The sequence below is a fragment of the Ambystoma mexicanum genome, chromosome 6q, assembly GCF_040938575.1.
Source record: "Ambystoma mexicanum isolate Mex_15411 chromosome 6q, UKY_AmexF1_1, whole genome shotgun sequence".
Classification (NCBI taxonomy): Eukaryota; Metazoa; Chordata; class Amphibia; order Caudata; family Ambystomatidae; genus Ambystoma; species Ambystoma mexicanum.
Genome location: NC_090937.1, coordinates 1075080809 through 1075099990, shown reverse-complemented (window position 1 = coordinate 1075099990; position 19182 = coordinate 1075080809). Strand labels below are relative to the sequence as shown.

At 44.8% G+C, this 19182-nt stretch overlaps 1 protein-coding gene across 3 annotated transcripts in view; it reads right to left on the bottom strand.

The window, feature by feature from the left end:
* AASDH (aminoadipate-semialdehyde dehydrogenase) overlaps positions 1–19182 on the bottom strand; it is an 853386-nt gene that overhangs the window by 247920 nt on the left and 586284 nt on the right. For all 3 annotated transcript variants that reach the window (XM_069631618.1, XM_069631617.1, XM_069631619.1), the window contains exon 11: positions 652–1456. In XM_069631618.1, coding sequence (XP_069487719.1) covers positions 652–1456 — 805 coding nt within the window. The remainder of the gene's footprint in view (positions 1–651; positions 1457–19182) is intronic.

Sequence of the window (19182 nt, the reverse complement as noted above, 5' to 3'; positions counted from 1 at the left end):
CCTTTTAATTGGGCACCCACCTGAGGGCCCAGAAAGCTGGGACATAAAAACATGTCTGGTTGGGGACCCCCTGATGCCACTCCAGCAGGTAACTGTTTGCCCAGCCAATCCACCTGCACCAGGCGGCTACCTCAGGAACATGACCGTTAACCATCCTCTGGCTGACTGTAGGCGATTTAAAGTTCCCATCCTCATCTCCATAATCTTCCACCACCTGGAAACAACTCATCCCTGCTCTTCCCTCAGGGATGGACTACACCACTTTAACACAATTGAGTGCCTCAACTGGCCCCACTGACTGGGAGGGAGTGGATTCCTGAGGGCGGGAGGTTGAATGGACAGATAGATCTGAGTTTTTCCCCCAGAGGAAGCAATTCAGACTAGTAACCCTTTGCCTGCAGGATAAAATACCCCAATTAATCCATTTCTGAAAGATAAACATTTTAACCTGCAGCTGGCATGTTTTAAAAACACAAATTGCAGGGTGGCATTTGCAGAGACCTAATCTTCAAATAATATCACTGCCTTATGTGAGGGTTAATTTGATTCAAAGTTAAAAAAGTAACACTGCAGCAAAACAGGTGTAAGATACACACACATATATAACCAATACTTATGAAATGTCTATTTCAGCATATTCATTTTACATACCAACAATGATGAATGCTCCACATTTAGACACGCAGGCAGAGGATTCCAACCGGTCCCCAAGGAGCATCTCCCACATCACTTTTCCAGTCGACAAGTCCAGTGCCTTCATCCTATGAGAATGTGATCCGATGTATATTGTCCCAGAGGACTCATCACTGACAGACATTATGACAAGAGGTGAGGCATCTACACACTTCCCTGTGTCCGACTTCCATCTCAACTCCAATCTTAGCTCGCCAGCTGTCTTAATGCCATGTTGGACTGTAACATCTGCGTTTCCAGCACTTACTCGGGTTGTTTCTGGAGCTATTGTTGTGATGGTATCATTGTTGGCATTGTGATAAGCTATCAAAGAATAAGATGATGTTCGTCCTGCTTCTGGCCCTGCTTGCTCAATGTTGTGATTGGGTTCGAATAAGGAGGCATTATTTTTGTACACCACATTTCCTCTACTGACTGAGGTAAAATATGTTTCTGTTAGAGAAGGTAAATGCTCTTGAGAATGACTTTGTTTCGCATACTTGTCAAAGTCTTCACCGTTATTAGCACTGTGTTTTCGCTTTGCAGAGCGGCCATTGATGCTAGACGCCTGGTTCTTATTTTGGAATTGTGCTTTGGCAACATGAGTGTAGATGTCTGAGAAAGTGTTGTTAAGGACAACTTCCAGGAGCCCAGGAATATTCTTGCCAACCAAATTCTCAACTTCTTCTTGAAATCGTAAAGACTTTAAGGAATCGCCACCACAATATAGAAATACTGACTCTTTAGCGACAATGGTAGATGTATCCACGCTCCCAAGAACAGACTGTACAAAGAGACAACAGTTTCAAATTTTTTAAAAAATCAACAACCGCTTTCAAAATCAAATACACCAGTGTACTATTAAAACAATAAAATAGTTTTACTAAGTTCAATGAAAAAACTGAATGTAATCACGTTTTTCAATTAATCATCTTTGATTGTGTTTCTGTAATATCTGATCTAGTCATCACATAGCTGGCACTCTGCTCTGCTTACCCATTATTATCCTTACAAAAATGATTTGCCTGTTGGGAAGTGGAATGCAACCCTTGTTTCTTTCAAGTCCTTTCAAGAAACAGGCATGCAATTCCAAATTGCATTCCAAACGGCACACATTTAAGTTCACCTTTGCGCTGTAACTAAGAAATGAATGCTCTTGACTACCTTTACATCCTGACCAATGACGCCATATGTTATGCAACTATGTCTTTGTACTGTGCAAAATCACCACAGTAGTAGTTTCAAAGCACTGCCACAAGCATATGCCACAATTATACAGTAGTGTCCAGTGTCATGGGACTGATTAATGTGAACATGTGTTTTATGTAGACAGGATGGAAATTACATTGGGTTGCAATGTGATTTCAGCAACCTCGGTTTATATTGAGCATACCATTTCATAAATGCATGGCCCAGTTTCTTTAGCTGTACATTTGTGGTGATTACAGGCCGTAAACATGCAACATGAGCATCAGAAAAAGGAGTGAAGGAGACAACTGTAGTTTGATCTACCTATTTACCAGACTCAAAATGGGACCCCGGATTTACATATCTATCATTATGCCTGCCACTTACAGAAGTCTGTAAGGCTCTGTGTTGACACTTCTTTTTTGCTAATGATACATCATTCAATATTGCTTTCTGACAGACATTAATTACACAGTCCTACTTTTTGTGGTACTTGTATCTGTTTGGAGTCCTATGCTATCCAAATTCCAGCAACCACCGGTTGGTCCAGAGTATTACATGTGGAAACATACCGAAATGTCACCCTCATTTGTGCGCCCCCGCAGTCACTGCGACTTTGGGGGCCCACAAAATGAGGGCGACATTTACTGTGCCCAAGCAGAGCAGTGGTTGCGGGGGTGTCCCCCACTCTACTTGGGTGCAGTAACGGGAGTCGGGGGTTGTGGGGGTGTCCCCCATTTACCATTGTGGTAAGCGGGGGACAAGAAAGAAAAAAAGTATAAATGCACCCTACAGTGTCAGCTCTAACCCACGTTAGTGGGAGGAACTGATACCGCAGGGATAGCAGGGTGTAGGTGGCACACACAAGTGTGCCGACATAAAGGTAAGTGGGGTTGAGGGCTCGGGAAGGGAAATGCAGGCCGGGGGATGCAGGCACAGTGATCTATCTGATCACTGCGCCGCACTGTAATTGGCATCAGCAGTTATGGGCGGCACAGTGATCACATAGATTCTTACACGTTGCTTACCTCTAAACTAAAGTACGGTTACGGGTGCTCCCATCATACTATCCCTGTACTACATTGTACAGGTGTCCACCATGCTGCCTTATTGCCTTTGGCCTCATACTGGTTGTTTCTGTAATTTGTCGGCCTTAGAGTGCAATAGGTTTTGTGGTATGCCTGCATTGTTTATATGGGGAGGTTGCATGGGAGCACGTGGCTTTAAGCAGATACAAGCAGCAGAAAGACTATTACTGGGTTATTAATGTCTGTATTCTAGGGCTTGTGAATGTGTTTCAATTTACATGCTACGCACAGATTAGCAAGCAGTGTTTTATAATTGTTTAAGTGGACATGCTAATAGTACAGCACACAACAAGATACACATCACTGCCTTTCCCACCTTTCAAACTGAAAAAGAGATTTAAAGTATCCTGTGGTTGAGGATACTGTCATCACCTTGCACACCAATAGGCTAAAATCAGTGTAGGGTTCAAGGAACTTAACATTATGTACATAATTCTTAAATGTTCAATATAAAGCATCAAGTGAGAACGATTTTTGGATGATAAAGAACACTTCCAAAGAAATTAAAAATAAGGAAAACAATTGTATACATAGATCAAATATTTAATTTCAACAAGTAACAGCTTGATACATTATTATTTTATGTCCATAGCTTAACAGGTTTCAGAATAAATCCCTTCATTATGAGTAATTGTTTGAAAATCTGGCAAATCTCACTGTTTAAACATTTACAATGTTATCAAACTGCAAAGAAAACCTGTGTGAATATTACATTAATTTACCTTGATTATAAAAGACAACCTTGTAATCTCCAAGGGGTTTGTTGTACAATTCTTGTGCTAAATGGATTGATCAAGAAATCAGAATGTAAAGGTAAGTAATGCATTCTGTTTTCCAACAAACACAAAAATGATACAACAAACATCTTGAAGATGTTTAGCACACTTTGCCACAGGTATAGACGATCCACTTGGGCTTTGCTCAGGGCGGGAACATCGGTACGCACCTCAGACCAGTCCTCATCGATTTCTGCACAGGCCTGGAGGGCCTATTTCGAAAAAAGATTTGCCCTCCCAACAGCCTTTGTAGAAATTGAATATAAATGGACCTGTTTATCCCCTGCTTCTTTTCCGCTATGGGATATCTGTACTATTGCAGTAACGATAAGTTCCCTAAAATATTCAAAAGCAGCAGGTCCAGATGGGATCCCACCATGTGTTCTTAAACGTCATCCAGATATGTGGGCTAGGTGTCATGATCTCTGCTTCCAAAAGATCAGGACTTGCCCGACTCCCTTGGAAGCAGACCCATAACCCCGGTTCCGAGTGCCAGCCAGTCCCAATTGGGACCTTTTGGACCCTGTCCTGGCGCCAGTGGCACCAGGCTCATAAAGATGCCCAGTCCCAGCGCTGGAAGCGCCGGGCTCATAATGCTTGGGTGGACTTACCTGGAGCAGACCATGCTGCTTACTTACCTGCCAGTTGAACCCCTGATCCTCTTCTGTTTGGGACTACTTTTCCTGTTGGGTGGGGCAGGAGCCACTCCCTAGGTTCAGAACACTGGAACTCTTCTGGAAAGCAGGAACTCTTTTCTTACCTAGGCGTGGCTGTGGAAGGAGAAACCTAAGCACTACAGGAGGCTATTTAAACCACACCCGATGGATGAATCTTGCTTTGTGTTATTCTGCATTCTCTGCAGCAGAACGCTCATCGTGTCTTCTGCTTCTGATCCTGGGCCTAAGGGAACAAAGGCTTACCATCCTGGAATCCAGTCTTCAGCAGCACCTGTAAAGACAAAGAAAGAACAGGTTAGCACTACGGTCTTCAGTGGCAGCGCATCTCTTACCTGGTCCATCGGCTGTCACCAACGCCTCGCGCTGCATTCCGGCATCTGAAAGACAAAGGCTTACCTACTCTTCGCATGCTCCGGAGGTCTTCGCACTGCATTCCGGCATCTGAAAGACAAAAGCTTACCAGCTCTTCGCACACTCCGGAGGCCTTCGGCGCTGCATCCCGCATCTGAAAGACAAAAGAAGGTGCGTTTAAAGACATTGGGCAACTTTATTACTCACGTGCCATTACTCCTTCCCACGCCGAATCCAGTGGGTATTCCAGCACCCTTCAGCTTCTCTAAAGCTCCGAACTTGTACCTGCAAGATAAAAGGGACAGTTAGTACGCATCGTGAAGCAGGCTACAAGCGCTTACTTACGTGCTTCCAGGCGCTTCTATTCCTCACGCAGGTTCGATCCTCAACTCTCATCAGCCCGCCAATCGCCATCGCCGGAACCCTGCAAAACAAGAGATATTACAAAAGACTTTTAAGACATTTGAAGTGCCCAGAACTTACCGTTCGTGCAGTTAACGACGGACAGCAGTCCTCTGAGGTCAAGAGGCCTGCACCCTTATCCAGTGAAGAAACTGGTTACGGCACCCTGCCCCGAGGCAGATGGAGAGCTCGGCGTTCACTTACCTAAGACATCTTACTCTTCAAGTCAGACATACAGTGCACAGAGGTCCAGCCCAAAGAGCCAACCGTGTGTTACACATCACCTTTGAAGATACGGCATTCACACAGTCAAAACCGGCGCCTCTGCGGGAATCAGGTGAGCGTTACACTAGGATCCTTAAGAAACTTTTTGACACTATGCTGACAACTGCTGACACCCCCCCTTCATGGCTAAATTCCATCATTGTACCAATATACAAAAAAGGAGTAAGGTCTCAGCCATGCAATTTTCGTCCGATAGCACTAATTGATACTGCTGCTGAAGTGTTTGCAACCTCGCTCTTGGGGGAATTACAAGCGTTCACCGTTATTAGCATTGGAGAGCTTAAGATCTTGTCCAAGTACCAAATTGGATTCCGCGCAAGGATGGGTACTCCGTTAAATGCTACAATTATGGCGCATCTCCTAGCCAAGCATAAAAATAGGGACTCTGGCCCACTATACATGGCTTTCGATAGACCTTACCTCGCCTTTGATTCTGTCATATGCTCACTTTTGTGGAAAAAAATGGCTGCCATGAACATACCTGAGTATATTATACAACTGATATCCAAGCTCCACACGAACACCACCTACTTGGTAAGGGTGAATAACGAAGGTGCGACAACACATACAATAAAGATCGGCCTGGGTGTTAAGCAAAGATGCAACTTAGCAGCTACGCTTTTCAATCTCTATTTATGTGGCATTAACGACATTTGGAATAACCTGATTTCTTATCCAGCAAGGCTTGGCCATCTCAAAATACAATGGCTAGCCTTTGCGGACGATATTGTATTATTTGATCGTACACCAAAAGGTATGCAAACTAAATTAGATCTATTCGCATCTTACTGCTCTACCCACAACCTAAAGTGTAACGTGGAAAAATCTAATATAGTAGTATTTAGGAATCGCAAGAGGAAGAACATCACACGCAATTGGAGGATCGAAAACTTTCCTATAACCACAGTCCCTGAAATTCGATATCTTGGTTATACTATAACTGACTCCCATTCCTTGGCAATGTGGAGAGATGTACTACATAAGAAAGCGGCTCCCCTCTACACTCAAATGCGGGTAGTATATCTAAAGTTTTGTAAATTCTCATTGCTGCCACTACTGCAATTTTACATCTTAAAAGTGGAGTCTGTCATCCTTTTTGCTTTAGACATGTGCCTAGCGAATATCAATAGCTATCTTGATCAATTACAAGGTTGTATGTGGAAGGGAGCTTTGAGGTTGGCCAAATCCACACCAAATATTGTAATAAGGCAGGAACTTGGTATCACTGCTCTATCTGCACGCCGTAACTGGCGTTTGTTGGCTAACTTCGCCAGAATGTTATATCCAGCTGCTAATTGTTTATATGAAGATCTGGGTCAACTAATGGTCGTGTCTGAACGATCTTCTATCACAAATTACTACGCACAAATCGTTCACTTATTGGACGAAATTGCACTTGTACCAGCAGACTTAGAATTTAGACCGGCTTATGTGAAACATCGTATTATAGAGAATGACTGGTGTAAAACGGTAACTGGAATAGAGGTACTAAACGGCTACAAGGAAGCAGCTCGTTTTTGCTCCTCTAGACGTCCGCACAAACCTTATATAATTCAGTTTCCCTGTAATAAAGCTAGGGAAACGTATTTCCGTTTTAAATTGAACCAATCCCTTACCTTAGAACGAATTAGTGGCTGGAGCACGCATTGGAAGGTTGAAGCGGAGTCAGGATGCAGGCTCTGTAATGATCGTTCTATTAAAGAAACCCTGAAACACCTAGTTATATTCTGTCCATATTTTGAGTCAACACGTGCAACTGATTGTGTATTAACTGAGGCAACCAGGGAATGGCTTTGGATAGCCTGTATGTGGGGGACGCGAACAAGCTTTATATTAGCTCTGTGTAGACTTTTAATGACCATAAATAATGAACTTGAACTTGAGAAGAGGTTTCAAATGAACAAGGGGCAGGCTAGCTGCTGATGTTAGGAACACCGCATTTCTATCACTTCTGTTTTTGTAAAGCCTACTGATCTCTTGCTATAATCTGGCATGACAGTTGTTAGTGTTTCGGCTTTCCTCATACACAAGCTTATTTAGAAGCTAAAATCGCATTATAATATCTGGAACCTGCATGGTATTTGCGAATTTATCCTTAAGTGTTGCAATGAAGCCTGAGTACTAGTGTTTTCTTACCACTTGGACTTTCTTAACATTATGTAAATAAGAAGATGCTAAAATTGCGTCCACATGATGGATAGTAAATTAATTACCTTGATTGTTACTTATATGTATATACATTGTTCTTAGAATGCAAAGGCAACTGTACACAGGAAAGGAAATTATTTAGATGGCAACTGCTTAATTGATATAAAAAAATGTGTTTTGACTGTATAACATGAAGAAAATATATTTTAGGAAAGTTGTAAAAGTTTGTTGATCAAACTAATAAAACAACGGTTTGAAATTAAAAATAAAAAAAAGATATTTTCTCCTTTGAAGTTTGTTATAATGGGGGAACCCCAAAAACACAATTCAAAGCCAATAGTTTGGGCTTTTGTTTAGGCACGGGATAGGCATTTGCCAGACACTGCCTGGCCATATGAAGGCCACAGCTGCAAAATGGTGTGAGGACCTGGGCATGTAATAACTGGAAAATGTCTATCTAATACCCAACACAGTTCAGATCTGTTGGCACTTTCAATGCTTGTTATAAACAGGACTTCAGTTTAAAGACAAACATACTGCTTATAAATCAAATGGCGCAAGGCACACTTGCTCAAGACATTCTCATACAACCTTTCCCAATGACAAGGGTGGGGCTGGAGAAGCACACGGTGCCCCAGCCTGGTGTTTCTGCTTGATGAAATGGTGCAAGATGGATGCTGCATATGTTGTCAGGACACTGGCCAAATTTCCATCCATGTTTGATCAGTAATATGCTTTTGTAATCTCCTTTCTCACACTTGCAGCCATCCAACGGCAGAAAAAAACAAAGTGTGGGCATAGGCACAAAAGGGCATGGTCGGTATCTGCACATGTAGTACAGGGATAATATGTCAGCCAAGTCCCTATCAAGGTTCACTTTTACTTTTGAAATAAACAATTTGTAATGATCTTGAAAAACCAATAGAGGATCGATATGCATAGCACATGGGTCTCAAGATATATAGATATTATGTATTTCAACTGCAAAGAACAAACACACGTGCACGATGGTTAGTGTCACTGCAGCTCATTTCCTAATGTAAGAACATTTCACTGTTAAACTACACTTTCCATAGTAATTCGAACATTGGATCACAGAGCTCTCCACAATATGAATGCTTCACTCACTTCCAGATATTCCTGACGCACTGAAAACTGTCTACATCCACCCTCTACTAAAGAAACCCATACTCAGCCTCCACCCTCTACTAAAGAAGCCCACACTCAGCCCTGAAGACCTGCAAACAGCCACCCTAGCACCCATCTGCTCTTCATTGGAAAAATCATATTCCTCCAGAGGACTTCAATGCATGCCATCCCTTGAATGAATGAGCTTTTTTTTTATTAGATCAAGACTTTTCTCTAGAAAAATGTCATCTTAGATGCATTCTTCCTTTAAAAGGGTGACATAGCGAGAAACTTCTTTAAGTGAGACTTCCAATACCAGGAGCTGGAGTAGCAACAAAACGCATGATTCCACCTCAATCAGATCAAGCCGAAGTTGCTTACTTTCAGTGTTGGAACCAGAGCAGGGAATGGAATGTGTACAAATATTTGGAAGACCAAAGTGATCAGCATTGTATACTGCAGACCTTAACTCCTATTCTCTTTGGTTGCTTTGATCGCTTTGGGCCCCGGTGATAAAACTGGGGATCAGTATTCTCTGCTGACCTCTGCATACAGATATGGCTCCCCTATGTCACAGAGCGCTGCTTCCTAAATTCGGCAATAATTTAATCTAAGCATGCCTCTATACTTCTATGGTGAGCATTACGGTTATTATTGCTAGCCAATTTTGAGGTGCAAGATTCAGAAAGTTGTCCCAGTTTCACTCCCAGCAAATCTGAAAGTGGGCACTGGTATAAAGGAGGCTGCAAGTCTGGTAAAATCGACAGGAGTCATCACATATGAGGGTTTAATTGATAGCAGTGTCACATGATGAGAAGGCGACGAAAGATATATAGTCCAAACAATTCACACTGGCCTTGAAAGGAGCCGGATGTGTCGGCAAATGTTTTCAGCTTTAGCCGCGACTTCAACTGCAGTTAGAAAGGAATTGTTAAAAGAAGTCTACAAGGAAAGATGAGGAATTGAAGACTCATTTTCATTTTGGGCTACACAAGGCACCCATGTCTTATATAAGCACTGAATTGAAATCACTGGTAGATATGATTCATTAGAATCATTGGGTTCTGAAACTAAACATTTGAAACAACCTAAAGATTCCAGCGCCAGGTTGGGTTGTCCAAGTAAAACCACTGGCTTAGTCATCTTAAGAGATCACCAAAGGTTTATTTCAGGCTCAGGATTCTATTGGGTATCTGGGCTCGGGTTCTCAGTGAACCTACCTGGTTCAGTTTTGCAATGAACCACCCTGACTAGAGTTCTTCTTGAGTACTCTTGTCTCAGATTCACAAAAAGCACTCCAAGGTCAGATTACCTATAGGCCAATCTTATTTCTCTTCATTGGGGGGTTTTGCCTCCAACCAGAATCAGAACTATGGCTCCTGGCAAGCCTATAACTAACATTCTCTCACTGGGTTTCTTGCAAGCAAGTCTTATTTATTTTACTTAATGGGCTTGTTAGTCTCACCAGAATCTGCACTACATTTCCTGCCTAACCATAAACCTTTGTTTTCCTTCTCACTGCTTCTCTTGGAGTGTCTAGGTTTTTGGTCCTACTAGTCTCTGGGCTAGGTTAAGACGTTCCACTTTACCAGCTCATGTGCACTGGCTGCACCCCAGCATCAACCCTACTCGACTCACCATCTGCCACTCAAAAATCGATTTAAGCCCATAACCCTGTCATTGCGTGTTCGATGCTGGTACTCTTATGGGCCAATCTGTCACTTCCACCTTATTTGTGACCTTCCTCTGTCTCCAACTTTTCTATGCCTCTAAAAACTGTCTTCTTTCTCTCCCCAATGCTGTCCCCTAGCCTCCACCTCTTTCAACTCCCCAGTATCTCCTTAAACTCTGCCCTCTCCATGTCATGTCTCCCCTTGTTCTCCTCTCTTGTCCATCTGCCAATCTGTCCTTTCCCTGATCCTCCCTCCTCTCTCCTTATTTCCGCCACACAGCTCTTCGTTATGAAACAGTCTCCAAACCTCATCACTGGTGACTTGTACCGGAACCCCTTTTACACTGAGCCTCTAACTGGGATTGAAATGATCAGGGTCTGATTGCGGACACATGGGCTCTGTTGGTAAATTCAACCCAGGATTGGATGGTGGCCATTGGTGTCTGCGCATTCCATTTGTATCTACTGATACTTGTATTGCTTGTGTGAGAAGCCTGAAGGTGTCTCACCCGCCAGTCCCCGAGATCTGTCGTGCAGGTGGCCAGGACATGGGCATCGCTATTGGATCTAGTTCCTGGGGGTGGACCAGTGGGGTAGGATCACCTGGGCGAGGGGTCTTTGGGCAGTGGAAGTGGGACACCGAGGGTTGAGACGCGGTATCCCCTTCCCTGTAACATCTTTTCCCCATCCTACCCTGTAGGATATTTAGAAGCTCTACCCCCCACCCCCATCCCACACAAACACTTTATTACACGCTAAAATACAGCGGAATAACCCCAGAGCCGTTTACCGGACATGTCCCGTCAGGCAGAGTCAGGCAATTCACAATAACCACGCACACCTGACAGCCATTTACCTACCCACAGGGATAAAAGGCGGAGCCCGAAAGCACAATTCAAGCAATGCCGAACGCACAAGTAGACAGCTACACCAAACCAGCAGTTTAAACAGAGGAGAAAGGTGGCAAGACCTGGAAGGATGACGAAGTGGGGATTACCCTTTCCCTTTTCGACGCCTCCAGAGGGAAATCGCAAGACTGGGAGGCACAGATGGCGTGCGGATTAGCAGATGTCAACGGTACACAGAGGCATCCCGCATTGATAATGCAGGCAGAGAGGCAAGCTGGCTACCGTGGTACTATCCCTGACTCCAGAGATCAAAGAAGCCAACGGGTTCAGCACAGCCAGTGAGTCGGAGGAAGCTGATAGCTAACTGAACTGTGTTGAGCCCAAGGTTGCAAGCAGCAACATTTTGAAAGAAAGCAATTTGACATAGAAAGAACGTGTGTGTGTGTGTGTTTGAACTTTAAAGAAAGCCCAGTTGAGGTCCAGGTGCAGAGAGGTCCGGCGCCACATGGGCGCTCATTCGAAAGACTCTGACCGGGGACGGTTTTGAAACTACAAGAACCAGAAGGCCCTAGGAAGGGCTGGCGAGAGACTGAAGAGTGGTCCTACAAGGGTTACGTCAAATCCCTTGTACAATTGAAAGTCTCTGACCCGTTGCCAGAGAAAAGCTAGGAGAAAGGGAACCCTGCTTTCCGATAAGATTGTGAACTGTGGAATAAGGTAAGTGTGAACCCGACAGAGGGATGCCAAAATAAAGCTATGAGAAGGAAAAGCTTGCTTTCTGATGAAAATGAGCAATACATGAACTGTGTTAGAAATACATGAACTGTGTTAAAGAAAGGCCGTAGTGAACCTGACTGTGGGAGGCCCAAACTGCAACGAAGATCCGAGCCCAGCGGAAGGAGATCCTGGCGGCGAAGAGCAATCGCCCAAGGTGCAAGATCACAGAGAACTATTCTTGTCGTCGTGAATCAGCAGGCCTTCTAAGGCAAGAGACTGTCAGGAAAGTGACTAAGCCTCTGAAGGTTTTGACATTGTTTAACTGGAACTGTGAACCTCGTGATGATGAGGCCTAGGAGTGTGCTGTGCTCACAAGTCCCGTCTTGTCCCGTGCTTAAAAAGTGGGGAAGGGAGACCCAGGCATACCATCCTGACCTTTCATTTTGTGAACACTTCTTTCTTTTCTGGTGAACATTATCCCACACTCTATGTAATTTAGCAGTAAGCATTGGCAATAGTTGTTTTTAGTATAGGCCCTTTTTAGTTGACAAGACGCCACTAGGACTGCCTTATTATTATTTGATGGTCGTAGCTTGCTACCATCTTAGATTTAGGTTTAGATTAGGCGTTTATCTCACCCATTGTAAAGTCCAATAAACACCCTTAAACTGTGATCACTTGTGTCTGTCTTTACTGTTGCCACCATGAGTTCCTTACACTTGTTAAAGGTCTGCGGTTCTACAGGCTGAGAATTTATATAAGAAACGCACCATTTTGTAATCAGGCGGAGATGTCACGACTTTCAACGGATTCTAAACTGGTTTCTGCAGGTCTGAGCCTGGGTCGGTCACTCTCCTGAACGGACGTCAGCTTCTGGAACAGCTCCCCCATGTCTCCCCTACCTCCGGGAACTTAAACTAAGATTGCAAACTGTCCTCCTGGCCCGACCATCAGGACCTACATTTGAATAAGTGCTTCCACAAGGCCGTGCAAAGCCTACTACCTAATTGTAAACCTTTTTTGTTAATAGCTAGGAGCACGTTCCTAAGCCCAGCTGCCACTCCCACCAAACGGCAGCGTTTTGCTGCCTATGAGGCTATTATGTGTTGTTAAGAAAAGTGATCCTGGGAGACTATGGGGGGAAACTTTATGCATCATTAAGGTTTACGCTCCTCCGACTCTACAAGCGGACACTCTCAACAGTGCAGGCCTGATTGACTAAGCACAGGGGATATTGCAGTGGTGGGAGGGAACTTTACCGATACATCACATTCCGCACTGGACAGGACGTCAACACAGGGGCGGGATGACTTACTCCCAGACGAAGCTTAATTCCTTTATGGGCGCCATGGGGTTGAGGGACATCTGGAGGGATATGCACCACAGGAATAGGGGTTTCTCTTTCTTTTCCAATGAACACTCATCCTTCTCGAGGATTGGCTATATATTCCTCCCAAGCTCAATGGCGGGTAGGGCGACCATGACCAAGTTTTTGCCACAGGGAATATCAGATCACGCCCTGCTGGTGGTAGCCATATGGGGAGCGGAGGTCCAGAAAAGAGGAGGATGCAGGCTGAACGCTTATTATTTGAAGGATGCACAGATAGCGAGAGCCCTAAGGGAAGAGTCTGTACATATTTTCAGATCAACTCAGGGATGGTAGAGAGCTGCATCACGCTCTGGGAGGCATACACAGCAGTGCTAGGCGGGAGGGTGATGCAGGTGGTAGGACAACACCTCAAGACCTGCAGGGAAAGTATGGAAAAGGGGAACTGGCAGATCAATGCAGTGCGTACTGCTCGATCTCACTAATTAATGGACAGGCCAAGATATTGGCAACGGTCCTGGCCAATAAAGTGCTGCCCATTATTGTGGCCTTGGTACACCCGGATCAATGTGGGTTTGTTCCAGGTAGGGCCACCAGGATGAACCTTCGAAGGCTGCATAATGCACTGAGCGCGGTCTCCTCTTTGGAGGGCCCACATGCAGTCATGGCAATAGACTCGGAAAAGGCATTCGATTCAGTACGATAGGTATATCTCTGGGAGGTGTTGAAATGGTTCGGCTTTGGACCTAGATTTGTTGGCTAGGTAAAATTACTGTACACCCACCCGGTAGTTTGGGTTAGGGTGAATGGATGTGACTTGGAGGGCTACCCCCCCCCACATCCCCTGGAGAGGGGAACGAGGCAGGGGTGTCCCCTCTCACCACTCCTGTTTCTACTGGCGATGGAGCCATTTGCGATACGGGTAAGATCTGACCCACTGCTGCAGAGTTTTCTGTGGCCAGAAGGAGGAGAGTACTGCATTTCATTATATGTGAATTACGTCGTTCTCTACCTAGGGCATCCGAGAGGCACAGGGCCGAGGGTGATAGACATGTTTCATGAGCTCAGAGAGGTGAGCGATCTTTGGCTGAACTGGGACAAGTCAGAGCATATGCCGGTGCGGGAGGTAGCTGACGCGATACCGGATGGATGCACACTTGTGGTCGCGAGGGACTCTTTAAAATACTTGGGCATCAACGTGGGGGTAAATGGCTCCTCGTTCCTACCTAACAACCTGGACCCGGACTTGGAGAGGCTCAAGGGGGATGCCAAACAATGGGCGACTCTCCTGATCTCAATGGCAGGAAGGGCGAATTTATTCAAAATGCTGGTATTGCCACATCTCCTGTATGTCCTTCAAAATACGCCAGTGAAGGTCCCGACCTGGGTGTTCTGAACGATAGTGACATTGCAGAGAGGGTTCATCTAGGGGAAATAAAGCACTGTGAATTGCATCAAAAAACGTTATGTGGGTCGGTCTGGGACGGTGGTCTCAGGGATCCCGAATGTGCAGTATTATTACTGGGCCTCCCAGTTTATGGCGATAAATGAGTGAAGCAGGTTATATCGCTATATCGCAGGAGAGGCGGGAGGCATTGGATGTCCCGACAAAATCCCCAACTGAAGCCAACCTCCATGAAAAGAGATTAGGGGAAAGGTGATATCACAACTATACCAGATGATCAATAACCATGCGTAAAAACCCCTGGTAAAGTTAAGGGAAAGGTGGGAGAAGGATCAGCGGACCATGGAAGAGGAGGACTGGGCGGAGGCAGTGGTATCGGCAAGAAAAGCAAGCATAACTATGCGACTACGTTTAATACAGTATACAATCCTGCATAGTGTGTACTACTGCAGGGTCCACCTCCACCGAATGGGCAGGGCATCTGATTCCCAATGTCTTAAGTGCAAAGCAGGAGTGGGCTCCCTATTCCATATGATATGGCAGTGCCCCATGGTGCAAGTCTTCTGGTGGCGGATAAGGGATCGCCTATCAAGGGTGGTTAGTGAACCAGTTCCAGTATGCCCTAAGGTAACGCTCATGCATGTATGAGGGGGACACAGGATTTACTGCAAAGAAAAGTGCTTGCTATAGGCGGCTATGATGGTGTGGACGAAAACCTTGGCAGTGGACTGGGGTAATACGACCCTGCCTAGTATACATAACTGGGTGGAGGGGATGGAGCACTGTGCAGAAATGAAGTGAAGGGTGTACAGACACAGAGGATGCCTGCAAAAGTTTGAAAATGTTTGGGCCAGATGGATGGACGTGAACTGAGTATTGATACTGGGGCGCTCTATGGAGATGAGGAATGGGTGGGAGCTGGTGGGATGGGGGAGCATGGTGTGGGGGAAGTGGGGGAGGGAGGTGCCAGGGGTGGTGGGAAGGGGGTTAGTTTGGGGAGATTGCACTGAGGAAGGTTCTGTCTTTGTTATTTACATGGGTGACTATTATGCACAGTTGGAAAACAATACAATTTGTTACACAGGGGGGGCGGGGGGTAAAACTGATCCTAGCCCGAAAGCTTGCAGTTCATGTAATCTCATATGCATTTCTAAATGTTACTAGATCCTAAGGAATGCATTTCATATAATCTCATGCACATTTCAAAATTATCCCAGACTCTAAAGCCTATATTTCATGCAAATTACAAAATGATCCTAGCCTAGGCTTGCATTTTATGTATTCTCATCTACATATCTAAATGATCCGGGCCTCTAAGGCCTGCATTTTATGTATTCCCCAGTTCATTTGAATATGTTCCTAGAACCTAGAGCTACAGTTCATTCATTCTCCCACACATTTAAAAATGATGCTACTTCAGGTGCATGTACCAGAGATCCTCATCTGCCACAGACAAATGCACCTAACATTAGAATATGACCCTTAACCCACTACATTTGATTTGCATTTAGATAGGAAAGAAAACATTTCTGGTGCCGCTCAGTCCAACAACCCCTTTAAGGTGACCCTTAGCAACTGTTCTGCCTTTAATAACTGCTTTTTCATCTATTTCTGTAGAAGGCTCAACAGTAAAATCACCAGAAAGAAAATAACAAAAAATAATCCTGCATGAAAACCCAAACACCCGCTGCACGGACAACTACTGCGCACCTTACTGGGAAGAATAGATGACAGACATAATTGTTCACCAACTAGGCTTCCATTAACAGTGGGTTCAAATGGGAAGCCCCCACACCCCCCAAAAAATCACTATGAACGAGTTAGAACAGCTATGATCTAGACCAAAAATTCCAGCCTGCACATGCCTTTTACATTCTTGCCTACACTGATCAAGTTGGCAGCAGATCTTCCTAAGGACAATAGGAGCCACCAACCTCACCCCCCCTGTATTAATGCTAACCCTGCTGTGAATAACCAGTGTCATATCATGGACATAGACCCACAGACAAAATTGAGCCTTATCGCTTTACCAACCACTGTACATAAGGTAAATTAGTACCCAGCGAGGGACAAAGAGATCGTGACATGCAATCTTATTGGCCCTCGCTGGGTAGTTACCAATTCGACAGAGCCTTATGTGAACTTCTTCCAGGTCCCTCGATGTCACGTCTGGCCGCCATGTAAAGGGAGAAGGGACTACTTGTAGTCCATTCTCCCAGTTTCCTGGTGGGCATTTTCTGTGTTTACTTTTTTCTTACTTTTTTAATAGCCACCATGGAAAGGGAGAAGGGACTTTGTGTAGTCACTTATCCCCATTCCAAGGCGGCCATCTTTTTTATTTACTGTTTTTTCTTTTTTGAATGGCTGCCATGGAAAGGGAGAAGGGACTAAGCAGTCCCTTCTCCCAGTTCCATGGAGGCCATCTTTTTTTTTCCCTTTCCAGTTGTGAAACCCTGACGGCATTTCACAACTTCTGAATAGATTGTATTAGTACCTCGGTCCAACGGGCTGGAGTACTAATAGCAATAAGCCCATCGCTAGGGGGCGGGCAATACTTTTTCAGGTATAGCCTTAGGGCCTACGTTAACTGTAACTATAGACCCTGGGGCATTACCAGCTCGGCGCTTATTGCTTAAATAACTAGGACAGAACTCCACCCTATGATTTCCCTCCTAGGGTCATGACAAGTTGGTAGTTTCTTCAATTCCCAATCACAAAGAACTGCTCCTTGGGTAAAAAAACTCAAAATTTCAGGACAATCTTTCCTCAACAGTTACCCCATCCTTCATGGGTCTCCTTCTAAAGCTAGCCGGATTTTGGGCTGCCAATCCAGCATGCACAATCTCGCAATTTTTTCTTCAAAATAAAGTCCTTTCTTTGTCTTGTCTCCTGTCGATGGTGGGGTACAATGACCTCCAATCTAGCATGCACAGTCTCTTTGATCCTTTCTTCAAGTAAAAGTCCTTTTGTTTCTCTCCTGTCGATGGTGGGATAAAATGATATATGAACTGGGTGCATCCTCATGCTTCCCAAACTCCTCCTGATGTTCTCTTTTGACACCTCCTGTCTTTCCTCCTACCACATCAGATACTCTGCCTATTTATCACCCTACTAGATGTGCTCAGATTAAGGCTGGGGACTTTGTCCACATCCCTCCCTCTTTTAACAACCCCACGTTCTGGGTGAATGAAGCATATGTGGCAGATTTCCCTAGGAGGGTCCAGATCTTTCCTGTTGAGAAAATCCCAAAGTCACTCCATAACCTGCTGAGGGGGTCCCAGCCAGCAAACCAAGTATGTTCTCCCCTTTGTAGACACTGTAGCTTGGAATTCTATAATCACGTGTCAAGAATTGTAGTCGGGCCTTCACATATCTCTACCCATATGTACACGGGTGACAGGGAACAGTTAATACAAAGTCACCTGTTCCGGGAGTGCAAGGTCGGAATGGTTGGCAGTTTGGTGGTCTACAAGATTAGACATCCGGAATCCTAAATTTTCATACTGTCTTGACCCCCACAGCTTGAACAGAAGGTAATAGCTTTTGCTTGGCCTCCTGTGGGCCAATATTTCTGTTTATTTTGCCATTTCTGGCTTGACCCACACGTTTTGGTTGTACTCTGCTGTTTCTACCAAAACACAAAAGCTTTTGCCGATGGGGGGCTGGCTGGGAAATTGTGCAACAACCTTGCCAGTATGTCACATGACAAAATCAATTACTTCCGTTTTTATCATAAAACAATATACATAACGAGGCAGTTGGGGCTCCAAGTCTAGGGGGGGTCCATGTGTGCTTGCTTTCTACCTTGAGGGGGCTCTAACCAACCTAACACAGGCTCCCTACTAGCAAAAGGCTTGATACAAGGTTTGTTTGGTTATATGTGATCTTAACAAATTAAATTACAGAGAATTAAATTACTATGAAATTTTAATAATGGGAAAAATATCAAATTTTTCAGAGGCTAATTTAATTGTTTAATACATTTAGCCCCTACCTTCCTATCAAGAAACTTACTTGAGTCTCCATTGGGAATAAGGATCAGCTTTTTCCATGGGCCCATGTCCATCTTGTCTTTTCTCAACTCCTTCCTTTTCCTCCCGTAGTGGGTGGGAATTTCTCCTGGGAGGCTTCCAAAGGGATTTCTGCCTCCTTTTCCTTCCAGCCGGCCATGCGTTCTCTGGCATTGTTTTTTCTCTGGTCTTCTGTATTGAGAAGGTTCACAAACATTTTGGGAAGAGTGCCCTGCTCTCTCTGAGAGCCGGGCAGCTCCTTGCTGGTTCCAGCTCTGCTACCGCAGCTCCGTTGTTCCCCTGGGTACTCTGTTGTAGACATTGGCTCTCCCACTCGGCTCCTGAATGGGGAAGGAAAGATCATCTTTATTACAGCAATCACTTCTTTCTATTTGGTCAGGGCTGGATTGTGGCCATTGAACCAAGGTGCATTGTGGTACTCATAGTCTTTGTCTCTGTAAAGTGCTGCATCCCAGGAACCATCTAAA